The sequence below is a fragment of the Saccostrea cucullata genome, unplaced genomic scaffold (genome assembly GCF_032062105.1).
Source record: "Saccostrea cucullata isolate Sc308-1 unplaced genomic scaffold, CSIRO_AGI_Scuc_v1 ctg91, whole genome shotgun sequence".
Taxonomy (NCBI): Eukaryota; Metazoa; Mollusca; class Bivalvia; order Ostreida; family Ostreidae; genus Saccostrea; species Saccostrea cuccullata.
In genome coordinates, this window is record NW_026930680.1 from 133,651 (window position 1) to 153,056 (window position 19,406).

The window sequence follows — 19,406 nt, forward strand, 5'->3', positions numbered from 1 at the left end:
ACAGTTACCAAATATCTTTTTATTGCAGAAAAAGACAGACCCTTAGATTCTGAATATTGATCTGAAATCCATACTCTTCCATAAATGTGCCAAGTCAAATGCTATCATCGAGATCGTGTGATTTGTCATTTAACAATTCCATTAATAATTAATTCGTTTTAATACATTAAGACATTTAATTCATCTAGTTCTGTTTGTTGAGATGCATATCATAAGGAACCAAGTGCAATGTTTCACCTTCTTTATTATTTGAAATCCATTAAAACTAAAAGGATGGAGTATCAAATAATTTAGAAGCAGCATTCTCTGGGAAACATGTAATTCTTAATACATGATAATTTTTCTCCTTGTGTTAAATTGTGTTCAAATATATATTACAATGTATCAGCGCTTAAAATTATTGAAAAAAATCTTAATAAGTTTGATCATTTATTTTATTTGTATATTTGACAAATTTTATTTGTGTGTTAGCTTTATTAGATTTTTGAGTAATATTGTTTATTGTTTTATCCGTGCTTGTCTTAAAACATATATAAAACATATCTCAATACTTCCTTTCAATATAAAACGTGATATAACCTTTTTTATTCAATCAAATGCATTTACAGACATATCTTGTTGTTTTGATTATATATTTATAAATGTTTATACAAAATAAATAATATTTTTATACGCTGGTTTTAACATTATATATTCGATTTTACACTTTTTTGTTACAGGTTAGTATGCAGTTAGACAATCAATAATGTTGGAACTTTAAATTCTTTTAAAGGAAGATTTTAAAGATATTCTTACTGTGCAACCATTATTCCTCGATTTATAAATTGAAGTTCCATTCACAGTTAAAAGAACCCATCCTTTGACCAGGACGGTGATGTTTTAACATCTTTTTGTCAGTCCTGCGAAAAGATCGTTCACTTCTGACCTATTTAACACTCTCGTGTTGCAGTTTGTGACCTACCCGAAGTTAGTTTATTTAACGGGAATGTACTTTTAGTTCATGAAATATCGCACTAATTAGCGATTCTGATTTTTAATCAAAGATACAAATCTGGAATAATTTTGACACTTCACTACGGTGATATATAAAAGGAAACCGATAAGACTGAATTTCATCAAAATCACGGTTTTTTGAAACTACAAAAGCTGACATACCCCAGTGATTTTTAGTGCATGTCTGTAACTTGAGATTGACCCCACCTCGACGGAACCGGCATTCCAGCGAAACTGGTGCTAAAAATTCTCCTGCTGGAGGTTTCTAATTTTTCTTTTCGATTCTTGTGATTGGAAATATTTTTTTCTACATTGGATTATTTAATTATTGAAGAGGATAACTATTTTCAAGGAAAGTCTTTTGACTTTCGTAGTTCAAAGTAAGTAAGATATTTTAGGCGTACATAGATTAGTATAAAGCAGTTGTTGTACAAACACATGCCACCAAAAAATGAGCCATACTTCTTATACTAAAGTACGTATATTACAATGCCAATGCATGCAAAATCATTCTGCGATATAACGTTTATCAGGGAACACAGTTTAAATGCAACAGACCAATTTTTCTTCAGTATTAATTCACATGAAGAAGAAAAGCAGTAAGTTATTCTTTCAATTTAAAACCAGCAAAGACTAATACTGAGGGGAAATCAAACAAATTTTTTTAAAAAAATTCTGGTAGAGTAGAACAATGATAATTAGTTGAAAACTTAAGTTGAGACTTGAAAAACGTGTGTAATTAACACGTCAACACCCAGCTTTATTAAATATTGTTTTGCAAAAGCAAGTCTAACACGATTTAAATAGATCTGAGTCTCAGTCTTTATTTACATGTGTGTATGTTGTACAGGAGCTATAAAACCGCCATTGAATTTAAATATTAGAACATTATATGAATGATAATAAACAGCATATATGTATACTTTAAAAAATGTCAAACCTCAAAAACCTGCAAGTATATTTTAAACACTATAAGCGCGACAACTCTTTTTTCCCCTTTAAGATAAAGAATTTTAAAAAATTGCAAGAAAATCAGCATTTAGGATCTTGTTTTCACAGTTTCATGTAGTTTTGTCCAATATTTAGCGACAAGGACTTCGATATTCACATGAAAGTACTGGTAAAATGTGACAGGTGTTTTTAACAGAAATATGAAAAATAATACCTCTTTCTCTTTAAGTCTTTTTTAGAGACTTACATTGTAAACAGTAATCAATATAGGTTACACTGGTTTGGGCGTTAAAACTTTGTATATCAAGTTACTTTAAAAAAACCCCGACAATATGAAATAATTGAATGATGAATAAGCCAATGCAACAGATGGAAAAAATCGGTTTAAGGCAGATAAAGAGTTTTAAAAAATTAATATAATCAATGAAAAATGCCCATACTATTCCTCTCCCATATGTTTGTTATAGCAAGTTTATGTTTTTACAGACAACAGCTTAAAAAGTTAGGTACTGTGAGCAATGATACTAAATCGGGATGTCCAACTTATGTACAAGTTAATGTTTTGTCCGTTTGTTACAAAAAGTTTGGAGATGCTCAATGAATTATTTTATCCGCAACTGAAAATATTCAATTTTATTCACCATTGAATTAAATTAGAAAGAATGGCACATGTTTTGCTATGGCAAAGAATATTTATTACTAATTGCCATTGTGCACACTATGTACCAAAGTTCCTGTGAAAGTCTCATAAAATTTCATTCAGTGCTTTTAGGGGATACATTTTTTGGGTTTCACATAGCAAAACAAGAACTTTTAAATCGAGAGGTATAAAAATTATTCACTGAAAGGCCTCCTTTGGACATATTTTCTTGATTGCTAAAGGCAATGGCAATGATACACTGCTCTTAAAACTTTCAACAGATATTTTTTCAATACTTGAAATGAAAATTGAAAATAAATAAAAGATATTTTTTTATAGATACCCGTCATAAAAAAACCAATTTGTTTTAAGTTCTCAAATAGAGGGTATCTGCACTGCGCCGAGATAAATTTGAATCAGTTCCTTACCTGCTAAACCAATACAATGTTGGAACATTTCTGTCTATTTCAAATTAGGGAGTTTGTGAAAGTGTATGTATTCTAATTATTTTTAATATCTTAGGAATTCTTTAAAGTATAATTTATTTTGTCAAATTTTTTAAATTGGTGTATATATGTTTGTGTTACTTTTATGAATAACACATTGAAAGCTTGGGTAAACAATGATATTTTAGGGGTTGAACCTTCGTGAGAATATTTCAAAAGAACTCTTGCAGTGGAGAGCTGCAAATTTTTTTTCTTCTTATAGTCATTAAGCAGTACTTGTTTGTAAAACCGAAAAGTGTGCAGGTTATATGATCTCATTTGTACAGTCTCCAAAATGCTTTGTATGTGTAATTTTGGAATTCATGTGTATGTTTGTGTCACTTTTAGGAATCATTTAAATTCAAGTAACTCGTGTAAAAAAATCTCTCAAAATCAACTTTTGTAAATTGGTAAAACAAAGTGTGTTTGATAACATGATTGATTTGAACAGGTGCATGCTATTAGAAAGAAGTTTTCTGTATCAGTGTTTGCAATACATGTAACTCTATGATGTCCAAAATCAACTGTAAATCGGAGGTAGATTTCTGTAGCCTGTAACTCATCGACAATCTTTTAATTTATGAAAAACATATTTTAGAAAATACAGATGAATACCAAAGACATATTAGAAATAGATTTATCTGCTATGAATAGTTTATGTATTCATGTGTCAAAACTAAAGCATTCAATTTGGAATAAAAATCTAAAAATTTTAAAATATACGTCTCTAAAACTCAATCGTTGTTAATTTATTTTCTTCTTGATTACAGAAATTAGAGTAACATATTTTAAAGTTTTTTTGCATTGTTTCTTCATTATTCTCTCTCAAAGGAGTTGGAAGGGTAAGAGTAAGGCAACAGTGTGTGTTCGTTTGTGAGTGTTTGAGTTAGTGCTGTAAGAAGCAAAAGAAAAGTGATATGCAGCGGGATTGATGATTATAGATATGAAATTTGCAAGCAGATGCTCCGCTTTGCGGTACCCTTGTTTATATTGCATAATAAATAAATAAATGGTATCAATGCCTCGTATAAAAGCATTAAAATGTATATCTCTCCATATCGTCTGTAGATTTTGGAAATAAATCGCTTAAAAAGGTTACTACCTATATGAATTTTAATACTGTAAATTACTTTAAAAAAGACAAGAATTGAAACGCCTCATACTATTGAAACAGAGGCAGATATTAAACCTTCAAAGAAAAAAGATCAGAATTCAAATCTTCTCACTCATTCTGAAGAAATAAAGTGAGAATTCAAACTCCAACAGGCTATAGAGATGAGAACAGAATTCAAACACCACAATCTGAAGAGATGAGGTCAGAATTCAAACCACAAACTATAGATATAATATTAGAATGCAAACACACTATAAAGATGATTTCAGAATTCAAACACAAATCTGAAGAGAATTCATGACAATCTCATTAGGCCAAAATCCTAACACCACAATCTGAAGAGATGAGAAACATCACAATCTGAAGAGATTAAAACAACACAATCTGAAGGAATGAAGTCAGAATTCAAACACTACAATCTGAATAGATAAGGCTAAGAATTGTTACACCTTAATCTAAAGAGATAAGGTCAGAATTCTAACACCACAATCTGAAGAGTTGAGGCCAAAATCTTAATCTGATTATATGAAGCTAGAAATCAAAACCTCATAGTCTCTAAAGGTAAAATCAGAATTAAAACACCACAATCTGAAGGGATAAGGCCAGAATTCAAATTCCACAATCTGAAGAGATAAGGCCAGAATTCAAACACCACAATCTGAAGAGATGAGGTCAGCATCCTAACACCACAATCTGAAGAGATGAGATCAGCATCCAAACACCACAATCTGAAGAGATGAGGCCAGAATTCAAACACCACAATCTGAAGAGATGAGGTTAGATTTCAATAATCACAATCTGAAGAGATGAGGTTAGAATTCAAAACCTCATAGTCTCTAAAGGTAATATCAGAATTAAAACAACACAATTTGAAGAGATAAGGCCAGCATTCTTACACCACAATCTGAAGGCATAAGGTCAGAATTCTAACACCACAGTCTTAAGATATAAGGTCAGACTTCAAACCCTTATAGTCTGTAGAGATAGTAACAGAATTATTTCATACTCTCACAGTCTCACATGACAAGAAAAATTTAATTTCTTTTTTCTCTGATTATATATCTGCATGTTTATCTTGTCTTACATGACAAGAAAAATAATGAATTTCACCCTTTAGTTTCCTTTTAACTCTTTTGGATAACAAATTAAATAGTCTGGCAAAATAAGTATATGCAATATTCTATGCAATCTTCATACGTTTGCTTCATAAAAGCAAACTTGAATCATTACAAGACAATTCAAAATGCGATATGACATGTTTGTCATTCACAACAATCTTGTTCATTGTGATGAGTATCAATTTACTTGCTCATTGAATGAAATAAGACAAAAGCATTTCCTATTGTTATGCATGTACCTTTCAACATGATGACATTTACTAGAATAAAGTCTAAGTTCCATAATTTACTGAGAGTTGAGAGTTTAAAAATTCAGAATGGTAGGTTAGATGCTGCTCCTAGTTTCTACTCTGTTAATGCGTTTCTCAGTATTATTATTATTTTCACTTCCTGGTTCTCTAATGGAGTCTTCAAACGTTATTATTCCGATGTGAAATTATCAGTGACAATATATTAGTCTTGACATCTCTAAGAAAACATTCGAGGCGTGATGAGAAATTATGTTTATGTGCATATTTTAAATACACTATTCAACAATTTATACAAAACATATATCTGTAATGGGATCTTAAATATACTCCACCCTATTGCATGGTGTTTTAAATGCTGAATCATTTGGAATGCAATGTATATGATAACAATTTTTGGGAGGAAATAGTTTAAGAGTGTAAATATAAAAGCAATTATAGTAGAAAATACTTATAGCCAAATAGAGAAACATATCTTTATCTCCAAGTTCTGATAAAATATTGTTTTTGTCAAAGGGTATTTAATTGTAATACTTCTATCTTATTAAATATTGTTTATAAATCTTTAAGGAAACAAATCACAGTAACATTTACTGTAATAAAAATTGTTTATAAAACAACATTTAGAGATTACTTAAAGTAATTTATGAATTTGATTAAAAAGAAATTCTTTTATTGCTTACAAAAAGTCCACAAATCTTGATGCGAAGCACTAAAAACCACAAAAAACTTAGTAAATGATTAAGAAGCCACCGAATTTGTTTATGAATTTGATTAAAGGGAAATATGCATATGTCTTTTAATTGCTTATAAAAAGAGACAAAAAAAACCTTGATGCAAAGTATAAAAACTACAAAACAAACTTAGAAACTGATAAAGAAGTAACCAAACTTATAAAAATATACCGATATATATCAGGTTCTGGAATAAATCATTATTAGTCAGAAAATAAACCATATAGTTATTTGAAATTTTTGGCTCCGAATCGGTCTCCTAGGTAGATATCTATAAACTCAATGAACATTAAGTAACTTTGCAAAGTATTGTTTAACGACCATCATGATAAGCTCTCGGGGGAAAAATGAAAACGAAAAAAACAAACCCTCCTGTGCTCCTTTTCCTGACTGGGAAAAACGGAAAAAAATCTGTATCCTGGCGTTACCGGTTTTCGATAGTGTAAAACTTGAGTCAAAAAAATAATCTAGGCATCTATGTTTTTCTACATTATTTATGTATTATTAAACAATACATAAATATCACATTTATTTGTTTTTGAAATCAAGAATTTCAGCACAGTTTCAACTTTCTTTGGATCCGCCATAATCCGAGTTGTTTTGAATGACGTCACCTATTTTCGATAGCAAGTATGGTGCACAGTTATTGTCATAAAAACATCAAATTATGTTATTTTGTGTGGATTTTTGTTTTCTTTTATTTGTTTTTTGTCCTTTTTATGGTATTGGATTTTTTTTGTCCTGTTTTCAATTATAATCTTAACAATAGATAAAATATGATTAATTATAGCATTAATTTTTTTTACTTTTTTGGTTGAAATTTTTTGAAATTGAAAATTTCAAGCCCGGAGCCATTGTCTGCTTGGAAAGCATTATCCACAGCCTTTGGCCTGTAACAATTCATGTAATTTCCCTTTTTGATGGAAAATATCTACAAATAAACAAACAATAAAGCAACAGAAAAAATACTTAAAACATTGAAATATCTCAAAATTTAAAATAAAATACCTGTAACAGGCTTCCATACTTTATTTTTTAAGCGGAAGTTTGACCAAAGTGAGGCTTACCTATTTTTAGGCCATAACACAGAGCTTTTTAACAGACGATAGCATTAAAACATTAAGTGTTGTTTTCAGGCTTAGGAGATAGGGTTTTAGAGTGATTTTTTTTGCATTATGGAAAATATATAGTACGGAGAAACATATCTTACCTATATAAATGGCATAATTTTAAATTTTTTTTGGCTTTAATTCACTTTTTACATCTGATGATAATTTTGGGAATAGAGTTCAGAAAAATTACGAAAGGGTTTCTGATTTACTGTTAAAAACATTAGCCTATCGAAATTAGGATACTATCGAAAATAGGTAACGTCACAAATACACAATTTACGTTGGAAAAATTTGCCTTACAATGGCAATTTATATGAAAACATTAGTCAATATTCGTTTGAATGATAGACTGTATGAGCTGACAATGCCACGATAAAACCATAGAATTTCCGCATCTCTGAAATCAAATGTGACTCTTAATATCCTTGCTCAATCAAATTCTTTGTCAACGTCTTGTCTAGTTTTGATAATTGTTCGTTCGTAGATCCTGCTCTTGCCTATCGAATCAACTGTGAGACATAAACTTAATATAAAAGTGATAAGGGTAAATCGTTACATAAATAAGATAAGTCAACGATAGAGAAGTTGAAGCCATCGTGTTTTTTTATAACGATTTATCGCTAGGTTGCCAATAACGTTTTTCTATCAAAATATCTTAATATGAAGCAGATGTATCTGGCAGAAACTGTGTTATCCTAACTTCACTGGAATATATAGAGTAACATACATGTATATGAATGAAAATAAATTTTGTTCATAGGGAATACGTCGCCAATATCTCGAAATGTTAATTTAAAGACCACAGAAAATGTTTCTTTTTTCTTGTGTGTAAGTTTTTAAATGAAGTTTGCTTCATATAATTCATGAAAGGTCTACAAATAACGGAACGCAACCAGTACATGAATACATTTTGCACAGCACATCATGAATTTTCACCTTCAGATTGCTTGAAAATCTACTCTTCAAAAACAACGCAGGTACTGTCAAATAGATACTCAATAATCTTTTTAATATCAACTTCGGAGTACTTGTGTATAATTTTAATTTTTTGTGTAAACCGATATAAAAGTTGACACCACTAGCATAAAAAGTAGAGTCAATTTGTACCATTAAGAACATCTTTCCGAACAGTAATGCATTAAAAGGATGACAATTGTATATTCCATTAGTCTAAGAATAATCCCACCTTAAAGATACTAAGGAAAGCGTAATCTGTTTCTTTTGATAATAATTATAAACAGAATTATGTAAATCTAAAGCTTTTAAATTTAGTTTAACAACCTAAATCTGTTATATGTCCCCATAATTAAGGTTGTATGATAGATTTGTCCAAGCATCACATGTATCCAGATCCCAAAAGGTATTTAAAATTGTGCATTATAACTTATATTTACGTATAAATGACCGTTAAATAACATTGTAAATGTTTAAATTTCTAAAATATTTAAAATGTATGTTTTTTTTTAAACTTTGAAAGCAATATACCCCAGTATCTTGATCTATTAAAATTTATTTTTTATGTGAAAGATAGAATCGGAAGTTTTGTTTATCAAACAGTTCTCGGATCTTTTTAAGTGATCTTTTTAAAGATCATAAGTACAGGAAGCATTTACAAATGTAAAATATGTTTTATATCAAACTCGTTTTGTTTGATTTGTGTTTTTTTCGTTGTCGATTCTCATTACTTTTTTGTTCCTTCCGCAATATTCTTCTCTAACTATAGTTTCAGCAATGTTTGATTTCCATTCTTAAGTCAAGATCACAAAATCAAAGTATTGGTTTTTTAACTTTTATCTTGTCTTAACCACCTCTCCAATTTTCTTGTGCCTTACTATTTGTTTTCTGGATGTTTTCAATTACCATTATTATATACCTAATGTGTATAAATTTTACTGTTGAATTTACGCTATCCACTCGTGATCCGATTTTCCGGATCACCAACACAAAACACTCTCACTGACGTAGTACGCAGAAATATGACGTTATTTTTCTTGCGCAGTTATTATGCTTTGTTTTATGGATAAATGCTACAATATTTGTTTCATACGTGGATGTCTTCCATACAATTACAATTACACAATACAAATGTTATAATAATATATATTTACCCAATACAAATGGAAACAGATCAAGTATTACCAGGTTTGACATACCATATTGTTTGGGTAGAAAACTGGCGGATTATCAGCGTGACATCGAAATTGTGAATTTATTTAAATCATCAATGATTAATCTAAATTGCCATTTAAAAGAACAATTACAGGGTTGTTGTGCAAACAAACGGAATAATACCCGGTACAACGAGCATAAATGAAAGTCACACTACCAGTGATATTTGGCACAGTATAGCGTTTCTTTAAAAAGAAGGGGGGTTAGGGGTGGTCAGACCTAGCTCTTGATAATCACTTCTTTACCACTGGTGTTTTCATTTCAAGAATATAAAAGGTCTATGTCAACAATTAGCAACTAATACAAAAACCTAATGATCTTTAAATTGCTCTTTTAATCCTCTGATTGTATGATTCTTGTCTTAACTCCAAGGATGAATATAACATTTTTCTTTTATCTTACCTATCACACAGGTCTTATATATCTTTAATATCTTGATAATAAAAAAGAGCCAATGATGCAAAAAAGAAGAATAATCCATTTGTGAAGTACTTTTGAATTCATGCACATTACATGAATCCCTCTGCTCTCCACTATAAATTTCTTCTTTACGGTAATGATTATTCAAAAAATAATTTTTCTCTCATATAAAATTGACAAAATTACAAATGTCTTTGTGGGACTAGATTTAACAGTGGTTACCTTTGAACTCGGCAATCTTATAAAGCAAAAATCATTTATCAGATTTTAAATCAACCTTGAAGCGTTCTCAAATGAGCTCATATCGGTCATATTACTGTTTTAAAAATAATCATTGGCACTTAATAGACCCAAAGTGTGTATTGTATGAGTGTGTTTCTCTTGTTCATTTTCTTGTTAAATAATATTAGTGGACAAAATTTGTTTACGACAGCAGTTAAGTCAAATTGTATTAATGCATATTTATTTGTAAAACATGAGAGATTGTATTTCCTTCATCGAGCTATAACAATTTAAATTGAATGTTAGATATCCTTTATTCAATTTTTTGATACTTGGTTGTGAAGTTTAAAAGGATTTTTAAAAATTTCAAAAGGGAAGACTAACAATCCTTTATAGTAAGGATTCAGTAACATTATACATTGAAAAGAATCATGAAAATCGGGAAAGTCTGAAAATGTATTTATTTAATTGATATTAAAATATGCATACAATGTTTTTAAGAGATTGAGCTTGACAACAAATTATCATACAATTTTGTTTATTAGTTTTCAATTCCTTTTGAAATGCGGTTAGAAAATACCCTGCTAAAAGAATTTTTCAACACCTCGTGAAAAGGAATGCCTCAGCTGACTGATATGTATTACGGTCGTTGTGATGATATTATTTCATCATTGTATGCTGATATCTAGATATTATGTCTGATGCTTAAACTTAATTGGCTCATACTTTGATAGCGTATGCTGGTACTTTATTAAATATATGTATGTTGATACTTTTGCATTTAATGCAATATTAAATATTTAATATTGAATATTTAATTCAATATTATACTCTTAATTTTTGACATCATATCCTTATGTCTGGAAATCATATGTTAATACTGTAACAATATAAGCTGGTACTTGATTAGCTGATTTCTATGTTAAAAAGTCAAAATTGTTGGTATCCAAAGGAAGGTTTTGTAATATAGATAACACATGATAAATATGAAAGCCCGAGTGCTAACTGTTCAAGCGTTATCTCCAAGGTTAATGTTTTTTTAAAGAGGGTCAAACTCTGAGGTCAATGTCAAAAGGTTAAATTGTTTACGCCCATTGAAAGGTATTGTCATCATTTAAGCTGTCATTTATTGATATATCTCATCAGATTTAATCTTGTAGAATGAACTGTAAAAACTATATTTATACCGGGGTATGTGTATTTGTACAATAGAACTTTGTTAGGTTTCTCTATACATTTTCTGACCTGGGTTGCAATGAAACATAGAGATAACGAACTGTATTCATGATCAAAAGTCCATAAAACAATACAATTTAGGAGCAGAGCAAACAAGCACGGACCTCCAAACCATCAGAGGTGAGATCAGGTGTCATGGAGGAGTGAGCTTCTCCTGCCGACTGGTCACATCCGCCGTATGCTCTTTGTCATGAACGGGAAATAACGGAAAAATTTGCCGTCAAATCATATAAATAATGGCCCAACAATTAGTATGAAAGACGTCTGTCAGCATTTGATTCAATGATTAATTGTATTAGCTGACAAGGTCATTGTATCAACCATAGAACTTCCGAAATGATGACTTTGATGACCTGCTGAAATTCTTGTTTCGTCAACTTGTTTGTCAATAATATACCTCGTTGTAGAATTTTTTATAGAACATGCTCTTGCGTGTCGAATCAACTGAGATATATTGACTCCGCATGCAGGCGATGAAGTTATTGGTGCATAAGTAAGGAAATTTGACAATTGTAAAAATAAAGTCATCACGTTTATTAGACTTGGTTGTTGGATTACCATTAACGTCTTTTTCAAGTAAAATATCAAAATTTAAAACAAATGTAACAGACTCTGTAATAAGGAACAGTATTTAAGCTCAAAACTCCATAAAAAGTACAAAATAGGAGCAGGGCAAACACGGACCTCCGAACCATCAGAGGTGGGATCAAGTGCCTTGTAATAATGAGCATCCTCTACCAATTTAAGTTTATTTAATACCTGAAGTAGATATTGAAAATATGCTTGAGTGTCTGATTGGCAATATCTTTATAGTCTTTGGAGATCAAACCTTCATTTCTAACAAAAATTTCCAATAAGCACTATTCCTGACACTTTATTTTCATGCCTTTTTCAAAATTCATTAGAAGAAAATTTATTAAAAAACTTTCACACAAAGAACAAGAAAAATCTTGCTGGGTCTTCAAAAGAATGTCCGATATCGTCGGTGATTTATTGCAAATGGTTTCTTCCATTCATAAGTCGACTCTCTATATCCTAGTGACTGAAACTGTCTTTAAGATGCCAGAGTCAATTTTCCTTATTGACATATAGGACTATTACACTATCTTGCATATGATTTGAGTATTGGATTACATATAATGTTTATCAACTTATTCAGTTCTTAAGAGCTTGCTCTCAATACCATCAATACCATATCAGCCTATACATTTAACTTATAATGCTCATTCTGGTCGACCGGTTTCATTCTTATTCTTAAACTTATGTTTCGGCCTTTTTTTCAATGTTAAGGTTAACTTCCAAAATCGAATAAAGTCTGACTTGGACGACACGAAATTCTCATAAAAAGACGAAGTAAACCTCTAAATAAAAGATTTTTTTGGCTTATATTTGATTTTTTGCATGAATTAGGTTAGACTGTATAATCATTACGATGTAAATTTATAAAGCACTTTAAAATAAAAAAAAGATTATAATGTTAAAAAATTAGTATACTTTGTCTACGTATCAGCAAATAAATATAAAGTATCAGCATATTTATAATAAATTTTAATTGAAGCATTCTATTTTATGATATGCATTTTAAGCATTCCCTTCTTTGAGCCGAAATTGGTGTCACAATTATCGCTAACAGTAAATAAATGATTTGCAAGGTACTTAAAATGCAAACATTTCTAATTTAATACAACACACAATTAGAATCATATAGTAAAATGTTATAGATTAGTACAGAGGAAATACAATGAATAAAAAAAATGGCGGGATAATATTATAATATTTAGTATTTGATTGATCATGAAAAAAATTTCCTAAGTCCAAATTTGCCTTATTGAAAGATAAAGACTGATGAAAATAATATAATTTTTTCCATGGAATTCTTGGTAAGGGCTTAATTAAACATGATCGACCAGGATTGATTTGCAAGGATTTGAGACGCGGAAATGTGATGGCCAGGTTAACGATCCTGACCTTGCCAGAGTTCAAATCATGACAAAAACCAATATCATGGCACGATCAGTGTTACAATCCCGATTTAGTCATGACTGACCAGGATTTAATTATAATAAAATAAATATAAAACTACTGACGAAAATCAATAACTGTTTTCAAAATCTTGAAAGTTCTTATTTCTAACGTTTATTTCTATGGTATATAAATCTTAATTGAAAACTTTAAAAGAAAATCTTATTGAAATATTTAAGTTTTTTTGGTTTCGGCATACATGCTTTCCCTAATGAATGCTTCTAGATTCAAAGGAACTGAATGATGACTGATGGTAAATGTTTACGTACAGAAAGCAAGATTACAAGATCTAATTAGGTGTTTGACTGAAATATTTAAACAGAGGTTCATGGATGCAATTTTAACATTTGGATGCTGTAGATCCAGAGATTAACATAACATGAAATTAAACAAATTCCAACACATTCAATGTATGTAGAGTGTAATGGATAGCTTTGTTTTCCTGCTGTAGATTGTATCCTGAATAAATGAATGATTTATTGATTTTTCTTGTTATTTGTAGACAATGAACGGTGGCTGTAGAATACAGACATGTGTTCTGATAATTGTTTTCTTCACCCTTACCTGCTGTCTCACAGGTAAGTCAGTGTTTGGTGTGTTATAAAGGCTTAACTGGGTGGGGAACAAAGTTTTGTTTGATTGACGTTTAAAGTAATCTTTGTGCATGGGCGTTTGATTTGTTTAACGTAACTGTTTTGGGGGGTTGTGTTAATAGCACCGTTATCATCAATACACAAACTTCGTCTCATTTTTAAAATACTTGTGCATGCTGTTTGTATATTCTTAATTCATGTAACATTTTTCAGAATCACTCGCAAGGATTTAGGAAGTTTGTTGTTTTTGGTCTGCATATCAATGATTACGGAAAATCGATTATATATAGATGTAGTTGTTTCAGTCGACTAGTGATTAATAAAAAAAATAAAGAGCACACTTTCCCTTAGGCTTAACATCAATCGAATATTGAATTTTCGTCATTTATGTAATTGGATATTTTCATCTTGTATATCATTTAAAATGAAACATTGACAACTAAAGCAAATTGACTCGTTTTAAATTTTGTCCAGAAGTATTTTAATTAGCTGATTTTTAAAAAGAGGAATTACAAAGTGTATCCCTAAACGTCATTGATTTCAACATCACATGCATCACACTGCCTTTGAAAAAAGTAGCAAAGTTTTTCACTAGATATACAGAAAAATTATTTTTTTTAGGAATTTTGGAAAATATTTTATTTTTTAAAAGACATTTGATTTCCAAATAAAGATAAAAACATTTACAATGAATACGTATGGCTATATTTCAGTTTTTAATGAAGTAAAAAAGATGAATGTATTATTTTAAGTGTTTTAAATCTTTTATGTTTGGAAATTACTAAGGCCGACAGCTATCAGTTTTGAGGGGTCGACAAAACGCGTTTTGCCCGAGAATATAGCCAATAAATGTTAGGTTATACAATTTACATTTTAATTTTAACAAATCATGAAGTAACCGCACTGCAGGTTCTGTCGAACATATGCAAATAAGATATATTTGACCCCGCAGACCTTGTGATATCTCATCCACAGGTCCATCATCTCACCCTCAAAGAATGAATTTTATTTTACCCATTTAGTAAAACATTGGGATCTTTAGATGTCTTTTAGAATAAAATTATACATGTATGGGACACACTTTTTAAAAGTATAACAGTAATTTTTATTTCAAATGCGCCTTGATATTCAACCATTTAAAACAGAATCACTTTTCTATAAATTTTGAACAAAGGCGCATCAACTACAACAACAGAAGAAATAACTTCTACAGTCACAACTCAACCGACAATAAATGATTCAACACAATCACCAACGACAACCACATCTGATACATCAATAACAAATACAACAGAACCGCCTTCATCAACCACGCCTGATCTGCCAACAACAGATACAACAGAACCCCCCTCATCACCCACACCTGAAGGAACAAAAATAGATACAACAGAACCCTCCTCATCATCCACACCTGAAGGGACAACAATAGTTACAACAGAACCCCCCTCATCATCCACACCTGAAGGGACAACAATAGTTACAACAGAACCGCCCTCATCACCCACACCTGAAGGGACAACAATAGTTACAACAGAACCCCCCTCATCATCCACTCATGAAGGGACAACAATAGTTACAGCAGAACCGCCCTCATCATCCACACCTGAAGGGACGACAATAGATATAATAGAACCCCCCTCATCAACCACACCTGAAACGACACCAATATGTACAACAGAACCGCCCTCATCATCCACACCTGAGGGGACAATAATAGTTACAACAGAACCCCCCTCATCAACCACACCTGAAGGGACACCAATATGTACAACAGAACCGCCCTCATCATCCACACCTGAAGGGACAACAATAGATATAACAGAACCGCCCTCATCATCCACACCTGAAGCGACAACAATAGTTACAACAGAACCCCCCTCATCAGCCACACCTGAAGGGACAACAATAGTTACAACAGAACCCCCCTCATCATCCACACCTGAAGGGACAACAATAGTTTCAACAGAACCCCCCTTATCATCCACACCTGAAGGGACAACAATAGCTCCAACAGAACCGCCCTCATCAACCACTCCTAAAGCGACAACAGATTCAACAGAACTGTCTTCATCAACCACAACTGAAGCGACAACAGATACAACAGAACTGTCTTCATCAACCACACCTGAAGCAACATCAATAGTTACAACAGAACCGCCCTCATCACCCACACCTGAAGGGACAACAATAGTTACAACAGAACCCCCCTCATCAACCACACCTGAAGGGACAACAATAGATATAACAGAACCGCCCTCATCATCCACACCTGAAGGGACAACAATAGTTACAACAGAACCTCCCTCATCATCCACACCTGAAGGGACAACAATAGTTACAACAGAACCTCCCTCATCAACCACACCTGAAGGGACGACAATAGTTACAACAGAACCCCCCTCATCATCCACACCTGAAGGGACAACAATAGTTACAACAGAACCCTCCTCATCATCCACACCTGAAGGGACAACAATAGTTACAACAGAACCGCCCTTATCACCCACACCTGAAGGGACAACAATAGTTACAACAGAACCCTCCTCATCATCCACACCTGAAGGGACAACAATAGTTACAACAGAACCTCCCTCATCATCCACACCTGAAGGGACAACAATAGTTACAACAGAACCGCCCTCATCACCCACACTTGAAGGGACAACAATAGTTACAACAGAACCCCCCTCATCATCCACACCTGAAGGGACAACAATAGTTACAACAGAACCGCCCTCATCATCCACACCTGAAGGGACAACAATAGTTACAACAGAACCGCCCTCATCAACCACACCTGAAGGGACAACAATAGTTACAACAGAACCGCCCTCATCATCCACACCTGAAGCGACAACAATAGTTACAACAGAACCCCCCTCATCAACCACACCTGAAGGGACAACAATAGTTACAACAGAACCCCCCTCATCATCCACACCTGAAGGGACAACAATAGTTTCAACAGAACCCCCCTTATCATCCACACCTGAAGGGACAACAATAGCTCCAACAGAACCGCCCTCATCAACCACTCCTAAAGCGACAACAGATACAACAGAACTGTCTTCATCAACCACACCTGAAGCAACATCAATAGTTACAACAGAACCGCCCTCATCATCCACACCTGAAGGGACAACAATAGTTACAACAGAACCCCCCTCATCAACCACACCTGAAGGGACAACAATAGATATAACAGAACCGCCCTCATCATCCACACCTGAAGGGACAACAATAGTTACAACAGAACCTCCCTCATCATCCACACCTGAAGGGACAACAATAGTTACAACAGAACCCCCCTCATCATCCACACCTGAAGGGACAACAATAGTTACAACAGAACCCTCCTCATCATCAACACCTGAAAGGACAACAATAGTTACAACAGAACCGCCCTTATCACCCACACCTGAAGGGACAACAATAGTTACAACAGAACCCTCCTCATCATCCACACCTGAAGGGACAACAATAGTTACAACAGAACCTCCCTCATCATCCACACCTGAAGGGACAACAATAGTTACAACAGAACCGCCCTCATCACCCACACTTGAAGGGACAACAATAGTTACAACAGAACCCCCCTCATCATCCACACCTGAAGGGACAACAATAGTTACAACAGAACCGCCCTCATCATCCACACCTGAAGGGACAACAATAGTTACAACAGAACCGCCCTCATCAACCACACCTGAAGGGACAACAATAGTTACAACAGAACCGCCCTCATCATCCACACCTGTAGCGACAACAATAGTTACAACAGAACCGCCCTTATCATCCACACCTGTAGCGACAACAATAGTTACAACAGGACCGCCCTCATCAACCACACTTGATGGGACAACAATAGTTACAACAGAACCCCCCTCATCATCCACACCTGAAGGGACAACAATATTTACAACAGAACCCCCCTCATCATCCACACCTGAAGGGACAACAATAGTTACAACAGGACCGCCCTCATCAACCACACAGGAGGCAACAACAGTAGTTACAACAGAACAGACGACTTTGCCTACAGAGTCATCCACAGCAACGGTTACATCAAGTAAACTTCCTCAAAACCTCTGTACATTTTTTCAGTTAAAAATTAAAAATAATAGATGTAGATAACTAACAGTACTCAAGCATAATGTCCATTCATACAATATATACAAATCAGAAGCATAGCACAACATTAACCTTTAAATCATTATTCAGCTGAATGTCTTTGTTCCTTGATTGGCTGAGATGAAAAATTATGGAAAATTACTTGATTTGGTTTACTAACACTTGCCCTAGCAATTGAACAAAAGGATTTATTTCAATTAACGTATAGATTGAGAAGGTTTTGCATGCATCGGATTTTTACTCTGGTGAAGGAACTTTCAGTCAAATAATGGCAAACTAGAAGGGGACAGGGTAAATGGGTAGCCCGTTACCTACACTTTTTCTAAACAAAATGTTTAACGAATAATTGGTAATGAAAGTTCATAATTGAAATTCTACGGAACCAGTTAATGGACCCTAACATTCAACATCTGAGTTTGGGTAATCCTCCTCCTTTGAGGACTGAGTCACCTAGGTAACCTTTTGCTATCTGCTTTGTTCATCGTGCGTTGACATTTAAACACTTTCCGCTTCTTCTCTAGATCTGAAACCACTCAATCAATTTCACTTATTTTTGTATCTAGTATCTATGGGTACAATAAATGTGAAATGTTGAGGCGCCCCAGAACTACACGGAAAATCTAGAGAGAACAAGTTTGGCGCGGTTTCTGATCTCTATAGATCGTCCGTGTAATTCCAGGACGCCTCTACATTTTCATCGTCAGAAATTGGCACTTCCGTTGCTTGCTTGGTATCGAAAACGTATTTGGTTTATCGCACGTTTTATACGACAAGTTCAAATTGACAAACGGTTGAAGGGCGTTATTCAATCATTTTTAAGCTAGATCTTACCCGACACCGGTAGGAAAAGTGTAAATATTGATTAAAATCAAGTATGAACTGAGGCATCACCGGGAATCTAAGATCGCAAGTGTCATACCTCTACTCTTTTTAATACAGTTATTAATATTGCATTTAAAAATCAAAGTACTCAGAAGTACAGAGAGCCGGGCTCATTTACAGAGTAGAATGGATTTCTTACATGAATCACGTTTATGTTCTGATGAAAAAATTATTTTAAAACTATCAATATAAATGATAAGACACTGACAGTAAGTTTTTCAATCCTAATACCACGGTCCGATTTTGTCAGAATCAGAATTAATCTGGTACCGCAGCTGAATGTAAACAAACAAGCCAGTCTGGTTCCCTCTCCTTCTTTACCTCGTATGTAACACT

General features: G+C 33.0%; 2 protein-coding genes across 2 annotated transcripts in view; both read left to right on the top strand.

Annotated features, from left to right (window-relative positions):
* Positions 1–515, top strand: part of LOC134229589 (mucin-4-like) — a 36,363-nt gene extending 35,848 nt beyond the window's left edge. The window contains exon 42 of the mRNA XM_062711338.1: positions 29–515. Coding sequence (XP_062567322.1) covers positions 29–46 — 18 coding nt within the window. The 3' untranslated portion in view covers positions 47–515. The remainder of the gene's footprint in view (positions 1–28) is intronic.
* Positions 516–1,019: 504 nt separating this feature from the next.
* The window catches only part of LOC134229590 (mucin-2-like), a 76,145-nt gene continuing 57,758 nt past the window's right edge, over positions 1,020–19,406 (top strand). The window contains exons 1-3 of the mRNA XM_062711339.1: positions 1,020–1,373; positions 13,967–14,042; positions 15,232–18,126. Coding sequence (XP_062567323.1) covers positions 13,970–14,042; positions 15,232–18,126 — 2,968 coding nt within the window. The 5' untranslated portion in view covers positions 1,020–1,373; positions 13,967–13,969. The remainder of the gene's footprint in view (positions 1,374–13,966; positions 14,043–15,231; positions 18,127–19,406) is intronic.